The sequence below is a fragment of the Aquarana catesbeiana genome, linkage group LG03 (assembly GCF_042186555.1).
Source record: "Aquarana catesbeiana isolate 2022-GZ linkage group LG03, ASM4218655v1, whole genome shotgun sequence".
In the NCBI taxonomy this organism is placed as follows: Eukaryota; Metazoa; Chordata; class Amphibia; order Anura; family Ranidae; genus Aquarana; species Aquarana catesbeiana.
The window spans coordinates 649,977,079-650,000,931 of record NC_133326.1 but is presented as its reverse complement, the minus strand read 5'-3'; the positions used below and the strand labels follow the sequence as shown (position 1 = coordinate 650,000,931).

Below are 23,853 nucleotides of genomic sequence, written 5' to 3'. Positions count from 1 at the left end.
ACACCACAGAGCTAAGGCATTCCTGCAGGGTGCTGTACAGGTCCAAGGGAGTGGACTCTAAACATGAAAAGGGTACTTAGTCCTTGAAGGTCCTCAAGTGACAGGAACCCGCTGTGATGGGTGAAGATTAAGGCTCTTAGTTTCTAAGCTGCCCTGCACCTGGACGGATAAGTGATATCCCCCCTTATTGTAACAATCAGTCAAGCTTAGCTAGTGGCTTGTAAATGTCTTAAAAAAAAGAGGAGGGACTAACACTACAGGGAAGGGCACACCTATGTCGTCAGTAGCTTCTGATGAACCTAGTCGTATCCCTAGTGTTTTATCCCCTGAAAAACCAGAGGCTTCCGGGCAATCTGAGCCGATGCGCCTATCTGGTATTGTGCCTACAGTCAACGCTGCTGTTTCACCCTTTATTACCAAGGATAAACTGTCCTTAGCCCTAGCCAGGTTAGAGCACAGGATTGCTGGCATGATTGCCTCCATCCCGCATGATTGCAAGAAGCGTGACAGATCCCCCTCCCCTGAGCCTCCTAGTTTTGGAGCAGGAATGGGTTGAGGATGGGGAAGAGCTAAAAGCTCAGGATTCTGTGGAGGGCCTGGTGGATGAGTCTGCTTCCGAGCAAGCTGGACAAGAAGATATCCAGTTGGTGTCTGCCTCTCAATCGCAGAGGCTTTTGATCCAGGCTCTTACCAAGATGTTTCATTCTGCCTTTAAGTTTCCACTTGCAGGTCCTCTTTAGGGTCCCTGAGGTCTCTTCAGGCCGCACAGGCATTCCCTCTACACCCACTGTTGGAACAGGCGATGTATGCTGCTTGGGAACTTCCTGACAGTATTTTTGTTCCTCCTAAGAGGTTTTCCCTTTTAAATCCCATGGATGAAAAGTTTAAGAAGTGGAGCATGCCAGCCGTAGACGCAGCAGTCTCTTCCCTAAACAAGAACTTAACTTGTACGGTAGATAACGCACAGGGCTTGAAAGACCCTGTTGACAAGAAACTGGAGTCATTATTAAAGGCTTCCTTTTCCTTGGCCAGTTCAGCTATTCAGCCAGCTGTTGCAGCTATTGGTATCTGCCAGTCCTTAACCAGTTCCCGACTGGCTCACGCAGATGTACTGCGGCAGAATGGCTCCCCTGGGCAAAACCCCGTACGGGTACATCCTTCTCTTTTTCCGCCACCAGAGGGCGCGCGCTGCACGGCGGGGGACCCAATACTCGTGGCCAGCGGGCACGATCGCCGCAGGCCACGCGCGATTGCATGCATGAGCTCCTGTGCTGTCAGGGAAGAGGTGCCATATCGTTTGTTCCTACTAAGTAGGAAAAACGATATGTCTCCTCTCCTAGTCCATCCTATCCCCATACAGTTAGAACACACTGAGGGAACACACAATTAACCCCTTGATCGACCGCTAGTGTTAACCCCTTCCCTGCCAGTGACATTTACACAGTAATCAGTAGAGGTCGACCAATATAACGGCCGGCCGATATTTGGCTTTTTTTACTTAATCGGCATCGGCTGATTGTGCTGATAAAAAAAGCCGATTATAACTTCAGCGGGACTTGCAAATGACTTCTGTAATAGAAGTCAATTGCAAGTTGTCTGAAGGTTTCTTCTCTCCTCCTCTGGGCAGCCTGCCAAATCTGATAAGAAGATACATTTGTATCTCTTTGGGTTCTTTTATCAATAGACTGAACTCCATGTGTAGAAGTTCTCAGTTTAACCATTTAAAGACTAAATCTTTTTTGACATTTGTTGCTTACAAGTAAAAATTCTGTATTTTCTGCTAGAAAATCACTTGGAACCCCCAAACATTATATATTTTTTTTTAGCAGAGACCCTAGGGAATAAAATAGCGGTTGTTGCAATATTTTATGTCACACGGTATTTGCGCAGCGGTCTTTCAAACGCAATTTTTTAAAATAAAATACACTAATTAAAAAAAAAAAAAAAAATAAGCAGTAAAGTTAGCACATTTTCTTTCGTCCAAAAGTTTTGGTTACCTGTTTTTGTGTATTTAATATTTAAGATATAGTTATTTTTTTTTTTTATCTAAATTATACATACAAGTGAACTGATTGGAGGTTTGTTTTGTTCAATAAATGTTTAAATGTAAAAAAATTTCTGTATCACTTATTACTTAAGGTTGCTTTCACACTGGAGCGGGCAGGCGTTGACAGTAAAAAGCTGTTAGTTTTAGCGGCGCTTTACCGTCATTTTAGCGGCGCTATTCGGCTGCTAGCGGGGCGCTTATAACCAGCTAGCGGCCGAGGAAGGGGTCAAATGCGCCCCTGAAGTGCTGCTGCCGAAACGCTTTGCAGCCGCTTCAGCAGCGGTGCGCATTCATTTCAATGGGCAGAAGTGGTGGAGGAGCGGTATACACCACTCCAAAGACATCCTGCCAGCGCATCGCCTCAGTGTGAAAGCACTCGGGATATCACACTGAGACTGTAGGGAAGCCGTTTTACAGGCACTTTACAGGCGCTATTTTTAGCCCAAAAGCGCCTAAAAAAACACCCCAGTGTGAAAGGGGTCTAACTGTTAGATTTTATGAGATGAAGGGGGAAAAAAAAAGAAAAAAAAAAAAAATCGGCCTAATATATCGGCCCAAAAAAAATCGGCATCACATATCGGCCATCGGCCACCGTGATTTCTAAATATCGGCATCGGCCAGAGAAAAACCCATATCGGTCGACCTCTAGTAATCAGTGTATTTTTATAGCACTGATTGCTGTATAAATGCCAATGGTCGCAAAAAAAGTGTCAAAAGTCTTCGATCTGTTCGTTTGCAATGTCGCACTACCGCTAAAAATCGCAGATCACTGCCAATACTAGTAAAAAACAATAAAATAATAAAAATGCCATAAATCTTTCCCATAGTTTGTAGACACTATAACTTTTGCGCAAACCAATCAGTATACGCTTATTGAGATTTTTTTTACCAAAAATATGTAGAATAATATATATTGGCCTGATATGATGAAGAAATTCGTTTTTTAACAAATTTTTTTTTGTTTATAGCGCAAAAAATAAAAACCGCAGAGGTGATCAAATACCACCAAAAGAAAGCTCTATTTGTGGGAAAAAAAGAACGCAAATTTCGTTTGGGTACAGTTTTGAATGACTGCGCAATTGTCAGTTAAAGCGACACAGTGCCAAATTGTAAAAAGAGCTCTGGTCAGGAAGAAGGTAAAATTTTCCGAGGCTGAAGTGGTTAACGGTTCGGGTCTGACGACCTGACAGGCATAACCAGGAGGATGATCTTGCTGAAAATAAGACAGATATTCCTCGAGCGCTGTGTTTTGCTGTTATTACCTTAAAGGATTCAATACAGCAGGTTTCTCATTTGGCTCTCTTGTTTGTACATATTCGCAGACTTTTGTGGCTTAAGAACTGGTCAGCTGAGTTTCCTTATAAGAAGTTATTGGCAGGTTTCCCCTTTCATGGGGAACGTTTCTTTGGTCATGATTTGGACAAATATATCCAAAAGATTTCCGGAGGGAAGAGTTCTCTACGTCCTGTGAAGAAAAGCGCCTGGCGTCCCTCGTTTAAAACCTCAGGGACTGCTTCCTCAGGTGTCTTAGCGCCAAGGCAGTTTCACCACCAACAGGGTGCTAGAGCTAGAGGCAAGCAGCAAGGCCAGGGCCAGAAAAAGCCCTGGGTCCAAAACTCTTCTAAACCCGGCACCAAGCCCTCCTTTTGAGGGGATGCCCCCACTCTACCCGGTGGGGGGATAGTTGCTGCACTTTGCGGACATTTGGAGAACAGTGGTTCAGGTGTCACCTCAACTATATCCGGTGGTTACAAGCTGGAGTTGCGGGGGGTTCCCCCTCAGAGTTTTCTAAGATCCAGCGTTCCCTCAGATCCTCCAAAAAGAAACTTGCTGTTTCAGGCACTAAATCATTTAGTGCATCAAGGAGTGATTGTACAGGTTCCTTTATCCGAAAGGGGCGCTGGGTTTTATTCGAACCTGTTTACAGTTCAAAAACCAAACTGGGACACAAGGCCCATTTTGGATCTTAGATCTCTTAACCAGTATCTACTATTCCAGTTCTTTCGGATGGAGTCTGTCCACTCAGTAGTAGCCTCGCTCTAGATGGGAGACTTTCTAGCCTCCATCGATATAAAGGATGCATATTTATGCGTACCTATCTTTCAGCCTCATCAGAGGTTCCTGCGATTTGCAGTAGAGGAATGTCATTTTCAGTCTGTGGCTCTACCCTTCGGGCTTGCCACAGCTCCCCGGGTGTTCACAAAGGTCCTAGGTCTTTTAAGGGCCCAAGGCATCTTGGTGCTCTGGTATCTGGATGACCTCCTGCTCAGAGATCACTCACTACAGGCTCTAGAACAGAGCATAACCTGCACAGTGCAGTATTTGGAAAGCTTAGGCTGGGTCATAAATACCGAAAAGTCAGCCTTGAGACCAGTTCAAAGTCTGAAGTATTTAGGTCTGATCCCAGATGCAGTCCAAGCAAGGGTATTTTTGCCACCCGTAAGGATCTGTGCCCTGAAGGATCAGGTGCATCAGATAAGGGCCACCAGACAACCCTCTATTCAGCTCTGTATGAATCTTCTAGGAAGGATGGTGTCCTCCTAGGCAGTGCCCTATACCCAGTTTCATTCCAGGCCTATACAACAAGACATCTTGTTGGCTTGGAACAGGAGAGGACAAGCCCTGGATTGTCCAATGTTCTTATCTCCTCAGGCACGCTTAAGCCTAAGCTGGTGGTTGCAGGATCAAAAACTGCGAAAGGGAAGATCCTTCCTCCCGGTAACTTGGAGAGTACTGACCACAGATGCCAGTCTCTCAGGCTGGGTAGCGACCCTAGAGGGGCTCACAGCTTAGGGGAGATGGTCAAGGACAGAACAGAGCCTGCCCATCAACATCCTGGAGTTATGGGAAGTACTTCTGGCCCTCCTGGATGGTGGAGCTTCAGGACTGCCCTATCAGGGTTCAGTCCGACAATGCCACTGCAGTGGCCTATACAACCACCAAGGTGGTACCATGAGTCGCTCAGCTCTAAAGGAGGTGAACCACATACTAGCCTGGGCAGAGGGACATGTGCCAATTCTATCGGCGGTCCATATTCCGGGAATAGAGAACTGGAAGGCAGATTATCTCAGCCGCCAGCAGATCTGCCCGGGGGAATGGTTCCTACACCCAGGGGTGTTCCAGGAAATTTGCCAGCGTTGGAGATGGCCAGAGGTCGACCTATTGGCATCCAGGTTCAACAACCAGCTTCAGCGGTTTGTGTCCCGAACAAGGGATCCTCTGGCAATCAGAGCAGATGCTCTGGTAGTTCCATGGAGCCAGTCTATGCTTTCCCCCGATCTCTCTCCTTCCACATTTGTTGCGCAGGATTCGGTGGGGGGGGTTCCAGTCATTCTGGTGGCACCAGCCTGGCCCATAAGGCCCTGGTTCCCGGAGATTGTGGCAATAGACAGGCCATGGAGACTTCCATGCCGCCCCGATCTACTGTCTCAAGGTCCTATATTCCACCCCAATTTACAGTCTCAAAATTTGACGGCATGGCTATTGAAGCCAGGGTGTTGAAGGACCGTGACATCTCGGGACCAGTTGTGTCTACTCTAGTGAATGCTAAAAAAAGCTGTCACTAGGAAGATCTATCATAAGGTCTGGAATACTTATATTGCTTGGTGTGAAGCCAGAAAATGGCATCCCCAGAAATACGTGATTGGGAGAATTCTCTCTTTTCTACAGTCAGCTGCGGAAATCAGATTGGCTTTGACTACAATCAGAGGTCAGATTTTGGCCCTGTCAGTATTCTTCCAAAGGCCTTTAACTTCCCATTCGCTGGTCCGAACCTTTATGCAGGGGGCAACTCGTTTGCTTCCCCCTTTTAGTTCACCTATGTGTCCTTGGGACTTGAACCTGGTGCTGTCTGTGTTACAGAAACAACCATTTCAGCCTATCAAGTAAATCCCATTAGACTCGCTGTCACGCAAGCTAGCCTTCCTGATGGCCATCACCTCGGCTAGAAGGGTGTCGGAGTTGGTGGCCCTTTTGTGCAGGGAACCATACTTGATCCTTCACCACAACAGGGTCGTGTTACGACCTGTTCCATCCTTTTTGCCAAAAGTGGTGTCAGCCTTTCATTTAAATCAGGACATTAATTTGCCTTCTCTTTTCTCTCAGCCTCGTTCGGCGAAAGAGAGACAACTGAATTTCTTGGACGTTGTCCGGGCAGTCAAGTTTTATTTGTCTAGATCTGCGGAGATCCGAGGAACAGACTCCTTTTTTTGTTTTACCAAAAGGACCCAAGAAGGGGCAGGCAGCTTCCCAAGCTTCCATTGCCAATTGGGTCCGTCAATTGGTTATTCAGGTCTGTGGTCTGAAACATAGGTCCTCCTGGGTGAGAGCTCATTCTACCAGGGGTGTAGGAACCTCCTGGGCTTTTCGCCATCGGGTATCTGTGGCTCAGATTTGTAAGGCTGCTACCTGGTCTTCAGTGCATACTTTTACAGAATTTTTTTAAAATAGATGTTCCAGCAGCCGAGGATTCCACTTTCGGCTGCAATGTACTGCGGGCTGCCGTATAAGGTCCGATGGCTATTGTTTGGCAGGGTGTCTCCCTCCCCTCAAGGCTATTGCTCTGGGACTTCCCAGTAGGTAATGAATATTAGCCTAACTCTGTGTCCCATGATGTATGAAAAAGAAAGTAGGATTTTTTCATCATACTTACCTGTAAAATCCATTTCTTTGAGTACATCATGGGACACAAATCCCTCCCCTCTTTTTTGAGGTTTCAGTGCTTGCTACAAAACTGAAGTACTTCCTGTATGGGAGGGGTTATATAGGAGATCACTTCCTGTCTAAGACTTTGTCTACCAGTGTCCATTCACCTAGAGATGGCGTATAACCCAGTAGGTAATGAATATTAGCCTAACTCTATGTCCCATGATGTACTCAAAGAAAAGGATTTTACAGGTAAGTATGACGAAAAAAGCCTATTTTGATCCCCTGCTGATTTTGTAGGTTTTCCCACTGACAAACATATTATCAGGAAATATATTCTAAATAACCGCACTCAAATTTGAATAATTTATATAGTTTACACTAAGTGAAATAATGAAAATCACAAAAAATTACAAAAAATTAAAATTATACTTCAGTGATAATGTTTAGGAAGAAAGTCCCGAACCCATATCTTTGATAGATAAATAAGTGACTGAGTCCGAAAAAACAAAGCAAAAATCCTTAAAGAGCTAAACACTTTGCACACGGTGATGAAGTGGTCAATAAAAATCACCCAGTGAATATCCTCCACCTATAAAATTGAACGCTTACCAGAGGCAAGCTTTGTTACAGCTTGTAAGATTAAACACTCCTGGGGGAGACTTCACATCGATCTCCACAAGAGAGAAACAGACAGGAACCCTCCGTGTATCCAAGTATTCAATGGGGAAGACAGAGGCAAGCTTTGTACCAGCTAGTAAGATTAAACCCTCCTGGGGGGGACCTCACATCGATCTCCACAAAAGAGAGGCAGACAGGACCCTCCGTATATCCAAGTTTTCAATGGGGAAGATTCCAGGGGATAAAAGAGGAATAACCCATAGCGTAACTCTGTATAAAATATTTATTATAAATAAAATATCCACTTACATTTAAAATTGCAGGTATAAACAGAAGCGAAAGTACAATAAAAGCAGCCGGCTGGCCTGCGAGCGCCCGTTCAAGCCAAGATGAATGCGATGACGTCAGTGCGTTGGCCTTCCGACGTACGTTTCGTCGTAAAAGACGTCGTCATGGGAATGGACATATTATCAGTCTATAATTTTAATGGTAGGTTTATTTTAACAGTGAGAGACAGAATAACAACAAACAAAATCCAGAAAAACGTATTTCAAAAAAGTTATAAATTGATTTGCATTTTAATGAGTGAAAAAAGTATTTGACCCCTTCACAAAACATGACTTAGTACTTGGTGGCAAAACCCTTGCTGGGAATCACAGAGGTCAGATTTTTCTTGTAGTTGGCCACGAGTTTGCACACATCTCAGGAGGGATCTTGTCCCACTCCTCTTTGCAGAACCTCTCCAAGTCATTAAGGTTTTGAGGCTGAATATATATTCTATGGGATTAAGGTATGGAGACTGGCTAGGCCACTCCAGGACCTTAATGTGCTTCCTCTTGAGCCACTCCTTTGTTGCCTTGATCGTGTGTTTTAGGTCATTGTCTTTTTGGAATACCCATCCACGACCCATTTTTAATGCCCTGGCTGAGGGAAGGAGGTTCTTGGGGTCTTAGGCAGCATTCCTCCTCCTCCAAACACGGCGAGTTGAGCTGATGCCAAAGAGCTCGATTTCGGTCTCATCTTACCACAACACTTTCACCCAGTTCTCCTCTGAATCATTCAGATGTTCATTAGCAAACTTGTGAGACGGGCCTGTACATGTGCTTTCTTGAGCAGGGGGACCCTGCGGGTGCTGCAGGATTTCAGGCATAGTGTGTTACCGATTGTTTTCTGGGTGACTATTGTCCCAGCTGCCTTGAGATCATTGACAAGATTCTCCTGTGTAGTTCTTGGCTGATTCCTCACTGTTCTTATGATCATTGAAACTCCATGAGGTGAGATCTTGCATGGGGCCCCAGACCGAGGGAGATTGACAGTTATTTTGTGTTTCTTCTATTTGCGAATAATCGCACCTACTGTTGTCACCCTCTCACCAAGCTGCTTGGCGATGGTCTTGTAGCCCATTCCAGCCTTGTGTAGGTCTACAATCTTGTCCCTGACATCCTTGGACAGCTCTTTCGCATGGCCATGGTGGAGAGATTGGAATCTGATTGATTGCTTCTGTGGAAAGGTGTCTCTTATACAGGTAACAAGCTGAGATTAGGAGCACTTCAAATCAATTTATAACTTTTTTGAAATGTGTTTTTCTGGATTTTTTTGCTTTTATTCTGTCTCTGACTGTTCAAATAAACCTACCATTAAAATTATAGACTGATCATTTCTCTGTCAGTAGGCAAACGTACAAAATCAGCAGGGGATCAGATACTTTTTTTCCCTCACTGTATATGTGCAGCGCTGCGTAAATTGTCTGCGCTATATAAGTAACTGTAATAAAAAAATAAAATAATTGTTTTTACCTTTTTTCACCCTGGTGAATCTCAGTACTGCTGATCGCATGCAGTCTTTTTGCAGCCCCTTCTGTCTTCAAGCACCCCATGTCTTTGTGGCATTATTTGGGTCGGCTTTCCTGACGGAGATAACAGTGGATCTGTTGAAACTTCTGCCTATAGCCTCCATCAGAAGCTTGTGCGACAGGGTGGTAATGCCTAACCATGGGTCCTGTAGCAGTAGTAACTACTGCAACCCCTGGTTCCTATTCCAGTAAATATTCTTCTACACTCTATGTAAAGAAAGGGAAATATACACTTGCCTGTGCTCCCTCTGTTCTTCCAGTCCTTGTTTGGCATACAGTGGGGAGCATAATAATTTGATCCCCTGCAAATTTTGTAAGTTTGCCCACTTACAAAGAAATGAAGGGTCTATTATTTTTATCATAGATGTATTTTAAATTATAGAGACAGAATATTAACCAAAAATCCAGAAAAAACACTTGATGCAAATGTTATAAATTAAGCTGCAGTCCAGTGAGTGAAATAAATATTTGATACCCAAGCAAAACATGACTTGGTACTTGGTGGAGAAACCCTTGTTGGCAAGCACAGAGGTAAGACGTTTCTTGTAGTTAGTGACCAGGTTTGCACACATCTCTGGAGGGATTTTGGTCCACCCTTCTTTACCTATCTTCTCTAAATCCTTAAGGTTTCTTGGCTGTCGCTTGGCAACTCGAATTTTCAGCTCCCTCCATAAATTTCCTATAGGATTAAGATCTGGAGACTGGCTAGGCCACTCCATGACCTTAATGAGTTTTTTCTTGAGCCACTCCTTTGTTGCCTTGGCGGTATGTTTTGGGTCATTGTCATGCTGAAAGGCCCATCCATGACCCATCTTCAGTGTTCTGGCTGAGGGAAGAAGGTTCTCATCCAAGATTTTACAATACATGGCCCCATCCGTTGGCCCCTCAATGTGGCAAAGTCAGTCTGTACCTTTAGCAGAGAAACAGCCCCAAAGCATCATGTTTCCACCTCCATGCTTGACTATAGGGATGGTGTTCTTAGGGTCATAGTCAGCATTTTTCTTCCTCCAAACACGGCAAGTCCCCCTCAAGAAGGCACATGTACAGTCATGCCAATGAACATCTAAATGATTCAGAGAAGGATTGGGAGAAAGAGCTGTGTTCAAATGAGACCAAAAATTGAGCTCTTTGGCATTAACTCGACTTGCCATGTTTGAAGGAAGAAAAATGCTGACTATGACCCTAAGAACACCATCTCTACAGTCAAGCACGGAGGTGGAAACATGGTGCTTTGGGGTTGTTTCTCTGCTAAAGGTACAGGCTGACTTTGCCACATTGAGGGGCCAGTGGACGAGGCCATGTACTGTAAAATCTTGGATGAGAACCTTCTTTCCTCAGCCAGAACAGTGAAGATGGGTCATGGATGGGTCTTACAGCATGACAATGACCCAAAACATACCACCAAGGCAACAAAGGAGTGGCTCAAGAAGAAGCACATTAAGGTCATGGAGTGGCCTAGTCAGTCTCCAGACCTTAATCCTATAGAAACAGGGCCATGGAGGCCCCCCCCCCCGCACGCAACCAAAGCCCCCCTTACTACTCCTCCCCCCCTCCCTACCACGTACTGCGCGGCAGTAGATTCAGTTTTCTGTGGCCGGCCGGACTGAAAGGAAGTGAGCACTCAGTGTGTGCACTTCCTGTCAGTCTGGCCGGGAACCGGAAACTGAATCTCCTGAGTCCTGTACCGCGCAGCCTGCAGGAGGAAGGAAGAGGAGCTCGGCCACGCTACAGGCTGCAGCTTATAGGAAGCCGCGGCTGGGGCCCCAAGCATTTGCTTGTTTTGCCTGTCCTGTCGCGACGGGCCTGTATAGAAAATTTATGGAGGGAACTGAAACTTCGAGTTGCCAAGAGACAGCCAAGAAACCTTAAGGATTTAGAGAAGATCTGTAAAGAAAAGTATACCAAAATCCCTCCTGAGAAGTGTGCAAACCTGGTAAATCAACTCCAAAGTCTAATCGCTGTGCTTGCCAACAAGGTTTCTACACCAAGTACTAAATCATGTTTTGCCTGGGGATCAAATACTTATTTTACTCACTGAACTGCAACTTAATTTATAGAATTTGTTTTATGTTTTTTTTTTTGTGGTTGATATTCTGTCTCTGTCATTTAAAATACAGCTATGATAAAAATTATAGACCCTTCATTTCTTTTTAAGTGGGAAAACTTACAAAATCTGCAGGGGATCAAATAATTATTTTTCCCACTGTATATGGACTACTAGCAAAGAGCTACAGGCTACCATTGCCTGGCTTCCTAGAACTCTGCTAGTTTCAGAGGAGGAGCATTACTGTGCATCTTACATTAGAGGTTCCCACCACCCTGGAACAAGTACTGATGGAACATATCAGGTAGTAAGAGCCCGCCATGCTGGCTGGGGGGCTCAGCTTTGACAGATCAAAGCCATTCTTTTTCATATGTAGGTGCTAACAGGTACAGTCAGCAAAGAGAGATCTTTTCAACAATTTCACTTTTTAATAAACTCACTAGAGTTCCCATTAGTTACTCACTCTCCTTTTCACCCATTCCTCATTTTTCCTAGGCCTTCATCCAGATCACCTATGTGGAGCCATATTTTGACACTTATGAGCTGAAGGATCGTGTCACCTACTTTGATAAAAACTACAACCTACGGACATTCCTTTTCTGTACTCCATTCACCTTGGATGGCCGGGCACATGGTGATCTCCACGAACAGTACAAGCGCAAGACCGTGCTCACAACATCACATGCTTTTCCATACATCAAGACCCGGGTGAATGTGGTGCATCGAGATGAGGTGAATAGGATAGAGGGACACATCTGGGCAGAGAAAAGAAGATCCTGCAACCAGCTAGAAAAGACTAAGCATCTCTATACAGATTGTTTTAATGCCATGTTTTTGGAGATATGTTTGAAAAGGCTGGACTTTTTATGGTCTTTGTCTCTGCCAGGTGGTATTAATACCAGTTGAAGTTGCCATTGAAGACATGCAGAAGAAAACACAGGAGCTGGCATTTGCCACCCATCAGGACCCAGCGGATGCCAAGATGCTGCAGATGGTGCTCCAGGGTTGTGTGGGGACGACAGTTAACCAGGTAATTAGAGTGGAAAGTTACAGGACAGGGCTGACCAAACTATAGATGGATAAGAATGCAGCAGCTGAAGGATGACCCTACCATACTGAAGACCATGTATTTGCATGTATCCCCTCCACCACCACCCCACTTTAACTAAAGGAGTATACATACCTTTTTCTCAAGTTCAAATGAATGGGCTGCCCTATGCATGACGAGTGAAAACGACCCAAAAAGACTGTGTGCGAGAACGTGAGTTCCTGCTACGCAAAGATGTGAATGGGGCCAGACAACTGAGTTTCTCTATCCGCTCCCTCCTATGTGCTTGTATAAAAATGACCATACACTATGCAATCCGATTGTACAATCTCTGTACAATTTCCTTTAGATTTACCAGAGCTTTTCAATTTGTATCAAATCTGACAGGCTCTTGCACTACGTTGCTGATGGCAGATCTAAGGGTAATTGTATAATCCGATTGTACAGAAAGTGGGTGGTCCAGAGTGGTGAACACACCCTATCACGCCCTCTTCAGGGATGCAAACAAGGCAGTGCATGGTGGAATCCAAAGCTTCCTGGATGTCACATGACCTACAGGAAGTGATGACATTTCAAAGCTGGTACAGATGGGGTATGTGAGAGACAAGGACATTGGGATGGCTGGGGCAGAAATGACATTACAAAAAGTTTCTATCTATTGCGAAAAGTGAAATTCTGCTCGAAAAGGTGAACTTATCTTTTAAGTTTCCCGGTACTATGACTACTATGCACATCAGGGTATAGTTACTGGCCCTTGGTTGTCTATATAAGTTAAAGCGGACCTTTAGTCATTTTTTTCATATTAAATCTTCTGCCCTTGTTGTTTTAACTTTGGATAGTAAAACATTTTTTTTCTGCCAGTAAATACCTTATACAGCCCACTTCCTGTTTCTGTTCTGGTCATTAGCCTAGGCTTATGACATCATGCACAGCTCTCTCTCTCACTCTTGTGAGAGTTTGCAGGAAGGGAAGGGGGATGAGTCATAAGAGGGCCAATGAAAGCTGCAGAGCTGGAGGTGTGTGTCTGTGTAAATCCAGGAAGTGAACAGACAGCAGCTCCAGCTGACCACAGTTAAAATGGCTGCAGCCAGACTCAGTGGAGGGAGATTTCTGCATCATATTTGGCAAGTACAGAATCACAGTATATATAAAATAATATGCAAAGTGGTTGGAGGGAAGCTTCAGAATGGCAAAGATGTTTTTATTACAAATTATGTGACTGCAGTTCCTCTTTAAGTAACAGAGTGAAATGATTTTGTGAATAACATGTGTTGTATGTTAGGGCCCTCTGGAGGTGGCCCAAGTGTTTCTGTCGGAGATTCCTGAAGACCCCCGTCTGTACAGACTACACAACAAACTGAGACTCTGCTTTAGAGACTTCACCAAAAGGTGGGTACAACTTGGGCATAGTGTGTGTGGGGACCAGCTCAGGGGTACTGAGATGAGAGGGGCACAGAAAGGTCGTGGTGGGAAAACAAGCGTGCAGGGATGGGTTAGGGTGAAGAGCAGAGCACAGACCATGGACAGCGAGATCATTCTGAAATGGAGAGAGGAGAGTAGCACAAGGACAGGATGGGGATAGAGGGAGAGGACTGTGAAGCAGGGAGCTCAAAGAGAGGAGATTAAAGAGAAACCTGAATGGGCAAAGATTCTCTTGATAGGGCACCACCACACCCACTTCTGTTCACTTTCCTTGTGCAGAGCCACTGCTCTATTCATCTGTCGGAGATCTACCCCGTAATTCCAAGTATGTGGGAGTATGTGTCCTTCTCCCCTTCCTGCCAGGTGATGGGCCTGAGCACTGTCATGTGGGAGAGGGGCTAGGTCATTAATCCTTTGTAAACCTAGACCAACATGGAGAACCTTTGCTCCAGCCTCTCTCCAGATTGGATCCAAACTAAACTGGCATGTGAGTAGGTTGGGGGGGGCACCCTATCAATAGAACCAGTCTCCATTCAGGATTCTCTTTGATCCCCTTTATTTTCACTATTCTGTTCCTGTACTCTTCATGGTATCGCCTACTTGAGCTCCTTCACAATGTCCTCCCTCTCTCTATCCCCATCTTTTTTCACCATTGTCTGCGCTCTACTTATTACACTATCCTGTGCCTTTCCCAATATTTTCCCATTGAGAGGAATAGAGAACAATAACATAAGGAGTTTGGAGTGCAAGCAGAAAATAGTGAACAGAGAGCAGCACAAAGAGGGGATAGTGAGAGGAAAATAGGATAATATAGTGAACAGCAAGGGCACAAGCAGGAGACAGTGAACAGAGGAGCGCACAAGCAGGAGATGGGAAACAGAGGGGCGCACAAGCAAGAGATCGTGAGCAGAGGGGCGCACAAGCAGGAGATGGGGAACAGAGGGGCTCTCAAGCAGGAGATCGTGAGCAGAGGGGCTCTCAAGCAGGAGATCGTGAGCAGAGGGGCTCTCAAGCAGGAGATCGTGAGCAGAGGGGCGCACAAGCAGGAGATCGTGAGCAGAGGGGCGCACAAGCAGGAGATGGGGAACAGAGGGGCTCTCAAGCAGGAGATCGTGAGCAGAGGGGCTCTCAAGCAGGAGATCGTGAGCAGAGGGGCGCACAAGCAGGAGATGGGGAACAGAGGGGCGAACAAGCAGGAGATAGTAAAAACAGAGCAGCACAAGAATAGAACAAGAGGTGAATAGAGCAAGAATAGTAAATAGTGTAGTAAATCTCCCCTTCTTTATCTAGGTGTGAGGATGCTTTGCGGAAAAACAAAACTCTAATTGGTCCAGACCAGAGGGAGTATCACCGCGAGCTGGAGAGAAATTACCATCGCCTCAAAGAAGCTCTCAGCCCTTTAACATCCCGTCGGATCCCACAGCTGTACACAGATCTACTCCCGCACACCAGTGCAAGGTATACACAAGTCTGTGTGCTCAGTGTACTTTACACTCACAGAATGATAATGAGGACACCCATCCGCATTCAGAAACATCCAGCACATATACAAACACAAATCATATATGGTATGAAGCATTTATATTCCTCTCTTATTTTAGGGACTCCCTGACCCGAACAAGCCTACAGAAGATTGAAGCTTGAGTGCCTCGAGATGTCATGAATCCACCACCTTCCAGACTCACCACTAGGGGGCACCAACATTGTCACTGCCTTGTACAGCTCAGTGTTCCAGTGATTGCAGGCCACAATTTTGTAAATTTGAAATGTCTATGTTTATGTTTCTGCTGTCACCTTATACGTCTTTCTGTGGAGCCAGGAGGTAGAGAGGAAAGGGTCCGGGATGAAAAAATGGGAAAAACACGACTAATATAAATGGAGAACGTGGGATGATTTACATGGACCACACTAGGACTAGGATCTATTTAGGAAGGAAGTCTCTACCACTTCTCCAGAAAGTCCCCCCTGTGTTGAGTGCACAGTTGGTGGATTGTCATTGCAAAAACTTTTTTTTTTCTTAATCTAATGTGATTGGTCAATCTTAAAAGAAGGGAGAGATTGAAGCGGACACATCCAAGAATGTTAATGAGTTGAGCTCACAGGAACGCTTGACAAACAATCCATAGAAAAGATGCAGTTGCCCATCACAAGCAGGTGTGATTACTCCCATACTGTACTGGAATTTTAAAGTGGTTGTAAACCCTTCCATATACCCAGTAAAGTGACTGGCCTCAGGTGATACACAGAGATGAAACTGGCCTCAGGTATACACTGGCCTTAGGTGATACACAGAGATGAAACAAATCCTCCTACATAAGTTGTGCCTTTTTATCTGCAGCCCTCTATCCTCCACATCTGTTCAAAGTCCAGAATATATACACAGCCTTTCTGATAGTCAGAAAGCAAGGTGCGGGGATCTGTCTTCGCACACTGCACAACAGGGAGCTAAGTGTAATCTGAGACCTGAGTGGAAGTCATGAACACACACACCCCTCTACACAGTCTTCTAGGGAAACCTGCACAGCTGAGGCTGTCATTTACCTTCTGTGTGCTCAGGGGGGAGGATTGTCTCCTAGGATTGCCTGGTGTCGACATAGACTGTCATAAGCGACTCATGCCAGATAGCAGCGGAATGAGACAGAAATCGCATAAATCACACTTGGTGCTTTGGATAGAGGCAAGTACACACTATAGAAAGATATGCTTTAATCATTTTTAACTTCACAGGTTTACAACCTCTTTAAATGGGAGTTTGTGATTGGATGCAACAAGGATTGTTCTATCTTTTTTTTAAAAAAACGACGTCCCTAAAAAAAAAATGACCAGTCGGGTAAGGTGCTCCGTGCACCAAGCTTCACACTCTCTGTGACACTGATTTTCTTTTTTTTAAGGGATCCATGTTTTTTAAAGGGAACCTGTCAGGAAAAAAAAATGAGGACACTGCTTTTCTGAATGGTTTGTTTAGGTGCAAGCTCCAAGGGTCCGTTCCTCATTCATGAATCACGGCCCCAGAACAAATAGGCAGTTTGGAGAACTTCTCTGGTTCCATACTATTTCCCGAGATAACTCACCAGGCAAGCAAGAATGAAGAAACAGTCCTAGAACAGGCACCTTTAAGTCCCCAAAGGCTCACAGATTCAGTTTAAATGAATTTGAAAGCCGAGTCTCTTGTGCCACTCGGCATGCACAGGAATACTGAGCAAGGGACTGGCACTGGAGTAATGAAGCCCTCATTGAGAGTTGGCCATTTGATGCCATGTGACTTCACATTCTGTGCTGCCATATTTAAAGTGGAGAGATCATCTGCATATACTACGCAGGGGTCTCAAACTTATGGCCCTCCAGCTGTTGCAAAACTACAAGTCCCATCATGCCTCTGCCTGTAAGAGCCATGCTTGTAACTGTCAGCCTTGCAATGCCTCATGGGACTTGTAGTTTCGCAACAGCTGGAGGGCCACCAGTTTGAGACCCCCTGTACTAGAGGCAGCCATAGTAAACTGACAGGCCACATCCTTATAAATATTGCTTCTGCCTTGAAAACTGCTGTACTATGTGTGTCTAGAAGACATCAGTGTGTTAGTGTCCCATCATCCATATACAGGAGATGCCGCCATTCTGCGGGATCCGCCATTATTCAGTTCATGAACCCTCTGGCTACTAGTAAGGTTACTGGGACACTTGCCCCCACTGTTTCTTGACAACTGATTGGCAGATTTTTTTTTTTTATAAAACCTTTGGCCTAGCTTGCTTGGCTGCCTTCGTTTTTCGGCTGGATATATTGAATAAGCAGAAATGTTTAGTGAAAAAAATGAACTTGCTCTGAATTGAGTTGATAATTATATTATGGCCTTAATATGACTCAGGGAAATGCTGGCGGCCTATGGAAAGGCACTGATAATGGCAAGGCCCTGTTCTGCAATGCTGTACATTTATTTATGGGCATTTTGATGTCTGCTGCTCTTCTCTCCCTGCCTTTTTACAAGTCTTTGTAGCTGAACCTTGACATGATTGTATTTTATATAGAACATTGAATGCACTGAGCAGAACCAAAAAATATTGAAACGCTGGTTAAGTGAAAATATTAGGAAGCCCAGCCACTGCATAGGCTTTTTCGAATTTGTCCAGATTTTGTTGATCTCTGTGTCCCCAATGGAGAGCTTTTCTCTTCACTTCCTGTCCCAGTGACACCAGGACTCAACATGAGAGAGTGTGATTATCGCTGGGACAGGAAGACACCGAAAAGAAACCTGATCTCTCCCCACTCTACTATATAAATGTGCTTTTGTTGCAGCTTCTATCCCTATCAGAGAGAGATATTCTATCACTTCCCGTCCTCGGGACATTCATTTACCAGGACAGGAAGTGAGAGTAAGTTTCCCCAGAGGGGACACTGACAGCACTACATTTTTGACTGTATCATCATATCTGATGAAGGTTCTTCAATGCTAGCCCCAAAAAAAATTTCCAGCCCCGTGCAGTCTGTCTAAGATTTCAGCAGGATTGGTTGATACCATGCAGAACGTCTGGGTCTTGTCGCAGACCATAAAATGGCGACTGTCCCATAATGATGGTTGTAGTCAAAGTGTCTGAAAGGAAAGTGTTTGTGTTGTCTATAGCAATCAGTGAACGGCTTTCTTTTATTTTTTAGGGCCAGTTCACACCACATGCAGTCCAGTGCGGTTTTTTTTTTCTGCATCAAAACCCCATGGAAAGTAGATTATATGGTTTTCAATGGCATAGTTCACACCAGTGCGGTCAGTTCCAGTGCTTTCCAGTTCCAGAAAAAAAAGTAGAACTTGCTGCATTTTTTTCTGCACTGGACTGTACTGGAACGCTGTAAAACGCATCAAAAATGCACTGGAACGCACCTAAATGCACCAAAAATGCACTGCACACTTGTCCTTATTTAAGGTTAAGAAAAAAGAGGAGGGGAAAGAAAAGCACTGGGCTGCATCAAAAACGCATCAAAAATGCAACGCATGAAAAACGCGCATGCAGAAAAGCACCTGGAAAGCACCCGGACTGCGTTTCTATGGTGTGAACTGACCCTTAGTCTGCAGTAGCTGACTGCTGGAATCTGGTTGCTTTAGGCAATACCTTTGCCTTAAAGTTTTAGTTTATTTCATAAAAAAGGTAAACTAACACTGTACACCCTCCCCAGTTCCTGCTGTACTTACCTCTGTGGCTGCCGAGCTGTCAGTGCCCATACAGCCCGTGTGGTAGTCCAGGGATTTGAAATCCCTGCTTCTATCCCTCTTTTTTGCAGAGCTTCCAGGACAGATCAGGATGATGCTCTGTGCTGGTGCTGACCAATTGAAATCACTCTGATCCATCCTGGAATCCCAACAGCAAGAAGAGGGAAAAGAATGCTTGCGCAGCTGCATGCGCAGTGACCACTCCTCACCCATGGAGGTGAGTACAGCGGGGGGAGGGGGGGGCTGGAACGGGTGCACAGTGTTCACCTTTTTTATTCCTTCTGAACAGGTGAACTAACATTGAACACACAGGGGCAGATTTACTAAAACTGGAGCACACAGAATATGGTGCAGCTCTGCATAGTAACCAATCAGCATCTAACTTCAGCTTGTTCAGTTAGGCTTTGACAATAAAATCTGGAAGCTGATTGGTGTCTATGCAGAGCTGCCATAGATTCTGTGTGCACAAGTTTTAGTAAATCAGCCCCATTGTGCCCGTTATGCCTGAACCATGTTGTTGGGGGGGGGGAGTCCTGAGCACCTTTGATGCAATATTGTAGCATCCATTCAGTCATTCTTCTAGGTTAGAGTAGGGCTGTTGGAGTTGGCCAAAGCCCAATCACCACTGGCTGCGTTCAAGGAACACCAATCATGAGCCAGCTGCTCTTAGGGCCAACTGAACCCCGAAGGCAGCTTTTCTTAACATATAACTAAAGGCAAAACTTTTTCTTTAGTGTCACCTATCAGTTTTTTTTTTTTTTGCTGTCTGTTCCCTATTAGTGAGATTCATCCTCTTTATTTGTCCTGCTTCCCATTATCATTGAGAGTGAAAGTAAAAGAAAATCTCAAATTTTGGGTTGCCTCCGGAAAAGTAATAGAGGGGAAATCTTCCAATGGGGACACTAGTTCTGGTGACCTGAGGGGGTCCCCAAGGAATTCCCTTAATTTGCAGGGATTTCTTCTCACTTCCTGTTTTACCTTCACTTCCTGTCCCATAGTGAAATCCCCCCAATGGGGCACAGATGGCAGAAAATGAACCAACAGGGGTTATAACCCTCCCTTACTCTACCTACAATGAAAAAAAAAAGTTGTGCCTATAGTTCTACTTTTAAGCGTACATGTGCTTGCTGAGCTCAGTGGAGAGCAAGCACTTTTCAGATGTTTTCCACTGCAAAACACTGAATTATACGTGCAGCTTGGATGCAATGTCTGTAGGATTCATTAAACCTTTAAGGCAGAAGAATGTTCTGCTCATAGTCAGGATGGATGGTCTCCAACAGCCCATGTATAAGTACTCTAAAGCTGTCTTTGCAGGTTTCAATTTGGTTCTATGGTCTTTATTTCCATTGGATTTACTGTACCAAAATGTGAGGGTCTACCTAAAAAAAAAAATACATTCAATTCATATCCAGTTACTCTTTTGTACTACCTAGTTGCTTGTGGATCTAAGGCCCGTTTCAAACAGGCTTCATTTTATTTAAGAGCAGTGTGACCAGCAAGCTTTGACAAAGCATTTGCAGAGCTCTCAGCAAGCTTTGTAGAAGACCATTCAGCTCCAGTTTGTAAAAGTTGAACACAGATCCTAATGGGAGTGCTGATTGCCACTTTAAACAAGCTCATAGCAGGCTTCAGGACCTCTTGAAGCTTATAGCAAGCCTGCTGAAGCCTGCTAGCAGCTTGCTTAAAGTGGCAATCGGCACTCCCATTAGGATCTGTGTTCAACATTTACAAACTAAAGCTGAATGGTACTTTAAAAGCTTTTACAAAGCTTGCTGAAAGCTCTGCAAATGCTTTGTTAAGGCTTGCTGGTCATACTGCTCTTATATAAGCTGAAGCCTGTGTGAAGCAGGCCTAAAGGAGATTGTACAATCCAGTTGTAAAATGTATGGACAGCTTTGGAATACAAGCATCTGATTAGTTACTGGGGGGTAAAAACACTATGGGGGATTTACTAAAATTGGAGCACGCAGAATCTGGTGCAGCTGTGCATAGTACCCATATCAGCTTCTAACTTCAGATTGTTCAATTAAGGTTTGACCATAAAAACTGGAAGCTGATTGGTTTCTATGCAGAGCTGCACCAGATTCTGTGTCAGTTTTAGAAAATCCCCTTCTTTATTTCCGTTGCTCCAGGCTCACCTAATAAAGCAGCAAAGAGAGGATACACCAAGTGCAGTAACCTCTGGCAACCAGTCGGGTTTTAAATTAATTTAACAAGACCTGTAAAGGTGAAATCTGATTGGCTGTTATGGTTTCCGGTACTTTACAAGCTGCTGTTTGCCGGGTGATTAAGCCTAGCGAGTGTACTCCTCCTCCGTACAAGTCACTACATTGCTTAATACATATGACTCCTGCTTGTCTGTCCTGCTGTTGTATAGTTTCACTACCAGTTAGTCTGTACTGCTGTCACATGATGGACTGTGGTTTTACAGTCACACTGTGTGACACGTTCTCTGTTTTGCTGTATATATTGTCTTTGCCGGTGTGTATGCACTATTTTTTTTATAATAAAATAATTGTAATATTGGGAGTTTACTTGGACTATTTTTTGTGTAAAAATCAAACCAAAAAAAAAAACAGAAACCATTCACTTACTGATCTGTAAAATCAAAAAGGAGGGCATTCCAACCTAGATCATTACCTTTTTATAAGCCTTTTATTGAAGAAATAATATGGATATATAAACACAAACCGCTGTCTATCACAAGCTCAGCAAAATGATAGAAAGTCAATATTGCCAGGCCTGCTGCACATGCTCCTTATCTCAGGAAGAAGCCATCCAGATCTGTACGGCTGACGCGTTTCAGGGGGGATCCCCTCTTCATCAGCGCTTTACTGATCTGTGCAATCAGTATGGGTTATTGCACTTTCTACACAAAACAAAACGGCTCCCTTCCAGTTGGCTTACCACCCATCTGTAAGAGGCCTTAACAGGAGTGACTGCTGTGGGATGTCAGGTGACCATCACTGATTTATCTCCTAGACAAACCCCTTCACCCATTTATATATTACAGCCGCAGTTCATTATAACACACACTTTACCTACTGCTGTGCCTACTGATTGCAATATAATTTCCAAATTTATCCATGGATACTCTCTACCTGTTACATAAACTAGATATACTGCGGCCACAGCTCATCATAAAATTCCTTTTAACATGTCACTGCACTTACTAATTAAAATATTATATTTAATTTCATTTTTTTTTTTTATCATTGAATAACATATAGCCAAAGAACCAACTCATTCCAGCAGCCTTAACAGACAATGGAAATAAAATTCAATAAATATTATTATAGGAAGCACTTCTGTCACTCTATCATAGAATCCACAAATATATGACAATATATCCATCAAAATTATATACTTCATCAACCCCGTCTGAATACAAATAAAAAAAAGTTAAATGTCCATGAAAGATCACAAATCAAAATTTATTCATCCAAGAGTCAAAATAGTAAGTAAGCCAAAGGAACATCTGTATAAAGGAATATAAAAACTAATATTGTACATCTTAGGAATTGTTTTTTGGTCAGGTTAATAATTTAAAGGTTTGTCTGGTAAAGTTACACATATGAATATTCACCAGTCTGTTCCTAGCTGATGTTTTTTACAGAATAATGGATTGAGCTTAAAATACACACACACAGCTGAATGAGTCTGCAGAGTGGTTCCTCCTTCTTCCAGGCTAATTTGTTTATACAGGGTTGTACAGAGTTCCAGTCAAAGAGACAGAGCATGAAAATAAGCCCAGAGGTGGCCCAAACCATTATAATTTCCATTCAAACGAAGCCTGTACTCTACCGATTCTCCAGTAGCATCCTTTTTGCTTCACTATGCCTTCAACTTCCACATCAAGATCCTCCCCCCCAAGCTTGGCTTTTCTTCCACCCACAAGACATGGCTTTCCAAGTCTGCTAAATTCACTGAAAAGCCCTCCTCGGTATGAGGGTGTGCTCCAACTTTCCAGAGTGGGGGACGTCTACTGGCCATTGCGGATGCTTGGAAGTCTTGCATTTCTGACGCTTGGGAGTAAAAGGTGGTGTCCCATAGTTTTATTCCCCTCCCCTTCCTCTGGACTCTGAAATGAGGGGTCATCACCCCAGTCCCTGCTGTGGAATGATTTTGAGGGTTTTACTCCAACCGGTTCACCATTTCAAAGCCCAAATGTGACAATCCCCTGGATTTGGAAGTCTTAAGTGCTTACATTCTTGTCCAAAATCTCAAGATGGAATCAATGCGATGCATAATTTCCACTGAATCGTGGACTTTCTAGACTCAGTGGGCACAAGGATTGCTTACTTACAAGTACCTAACTTACCAGTGCATCAGGAATTTCTGCACTTTGGGGTGGGGCCCCTGCACTGCTAGTTTGTGACCCTCCATTTCGACATGTCCTCCTCACCTTGGGTGTTCACCAAGTGCTGGCTCCTGTGTTGGCCTTTTTATGCTTTCATGTGACCCAATAGTGGACTACCTGGGCAACCTCCTCATAAGGGAAAAGATGGTGGGGGCTCTGGAAAACAATGCATACCTGACCGTGCCCTCCTGACCCCTTGTGGTCTGCCCTGCTTGTCCTCCTGTGCTCTGCTAAACCCCTGTGCTCTGCCCTGCTGACCTCTTGTACACTGCTTATCTCAAGCTCAACCCATAACTGAGCATCTGTGCTGAAAATATTAAGCACAAGTTTCACATTAAATAGGTAATTTTTAATCCTCTATTATTTAATGCTATTTCTAAAAATAATTGTTATATCATCAGCTCGCTGATCTTGCCAATGTTTTGTGGGCTGTAGATCTGAAAATTATTTCAGGGTTTCCGCAAGATCTCATTCTTTTTGCCAAATGTTTCCTCCAAGGTAAAAATGTCTTGGGTGTAGCACCTGCGCTAGGGGTCAATGCAGAAAACAACATTGTTGTGTTTGAGTAAAGAGTTAAATAATTCAATTGGTGCTTTTAGTTATTTTTTTTGCCCATGTTT

General features: G+C 44.2%; 1 protein-coding gene across 7 annotated transcripts in view; it reads left to right on the top strand.

The window, feature by feature from the left end:
- DOCK6 (dedicator of cytokinesis 6) overlaps window positions 1-21,407 on the top strand; it is a 299,047-nt gene extending 277,640 nt beyond the window's left edge. For all 7 annotated transcript variants that reach the window (XM_073622622.1, XM_073622618.1, XM_073622617.1 and 4 more), the window contains 5 exons: window positions 11,704-11,940; window positions 12,095-12,238; window positions 13,539-13,645; window positions 14,969-15,136; window positions 15,280-21,407. In XM_073622622.1, the coding sequence (XP_073478723.1) occupies window positions 11,704-11,940; window positions 12,095-12,238; window positions 13,539-13,645; window positions 14,969-15,136; window positions 15,280-15,322 (699 nt within the window). In that variant the 3' untranslated portion in view covers window positions 15,323-21,407. The remainder of the gene's footprint in view (window positions 1-11,703; window positions 11,941-12,094; window positions 12,239-13,538; window positions 13,646-14,968; window positions 15,137-15,279) is intronic.
- Window positions 21,408-23,853: the final 2,446 nt, after the last annotated feature.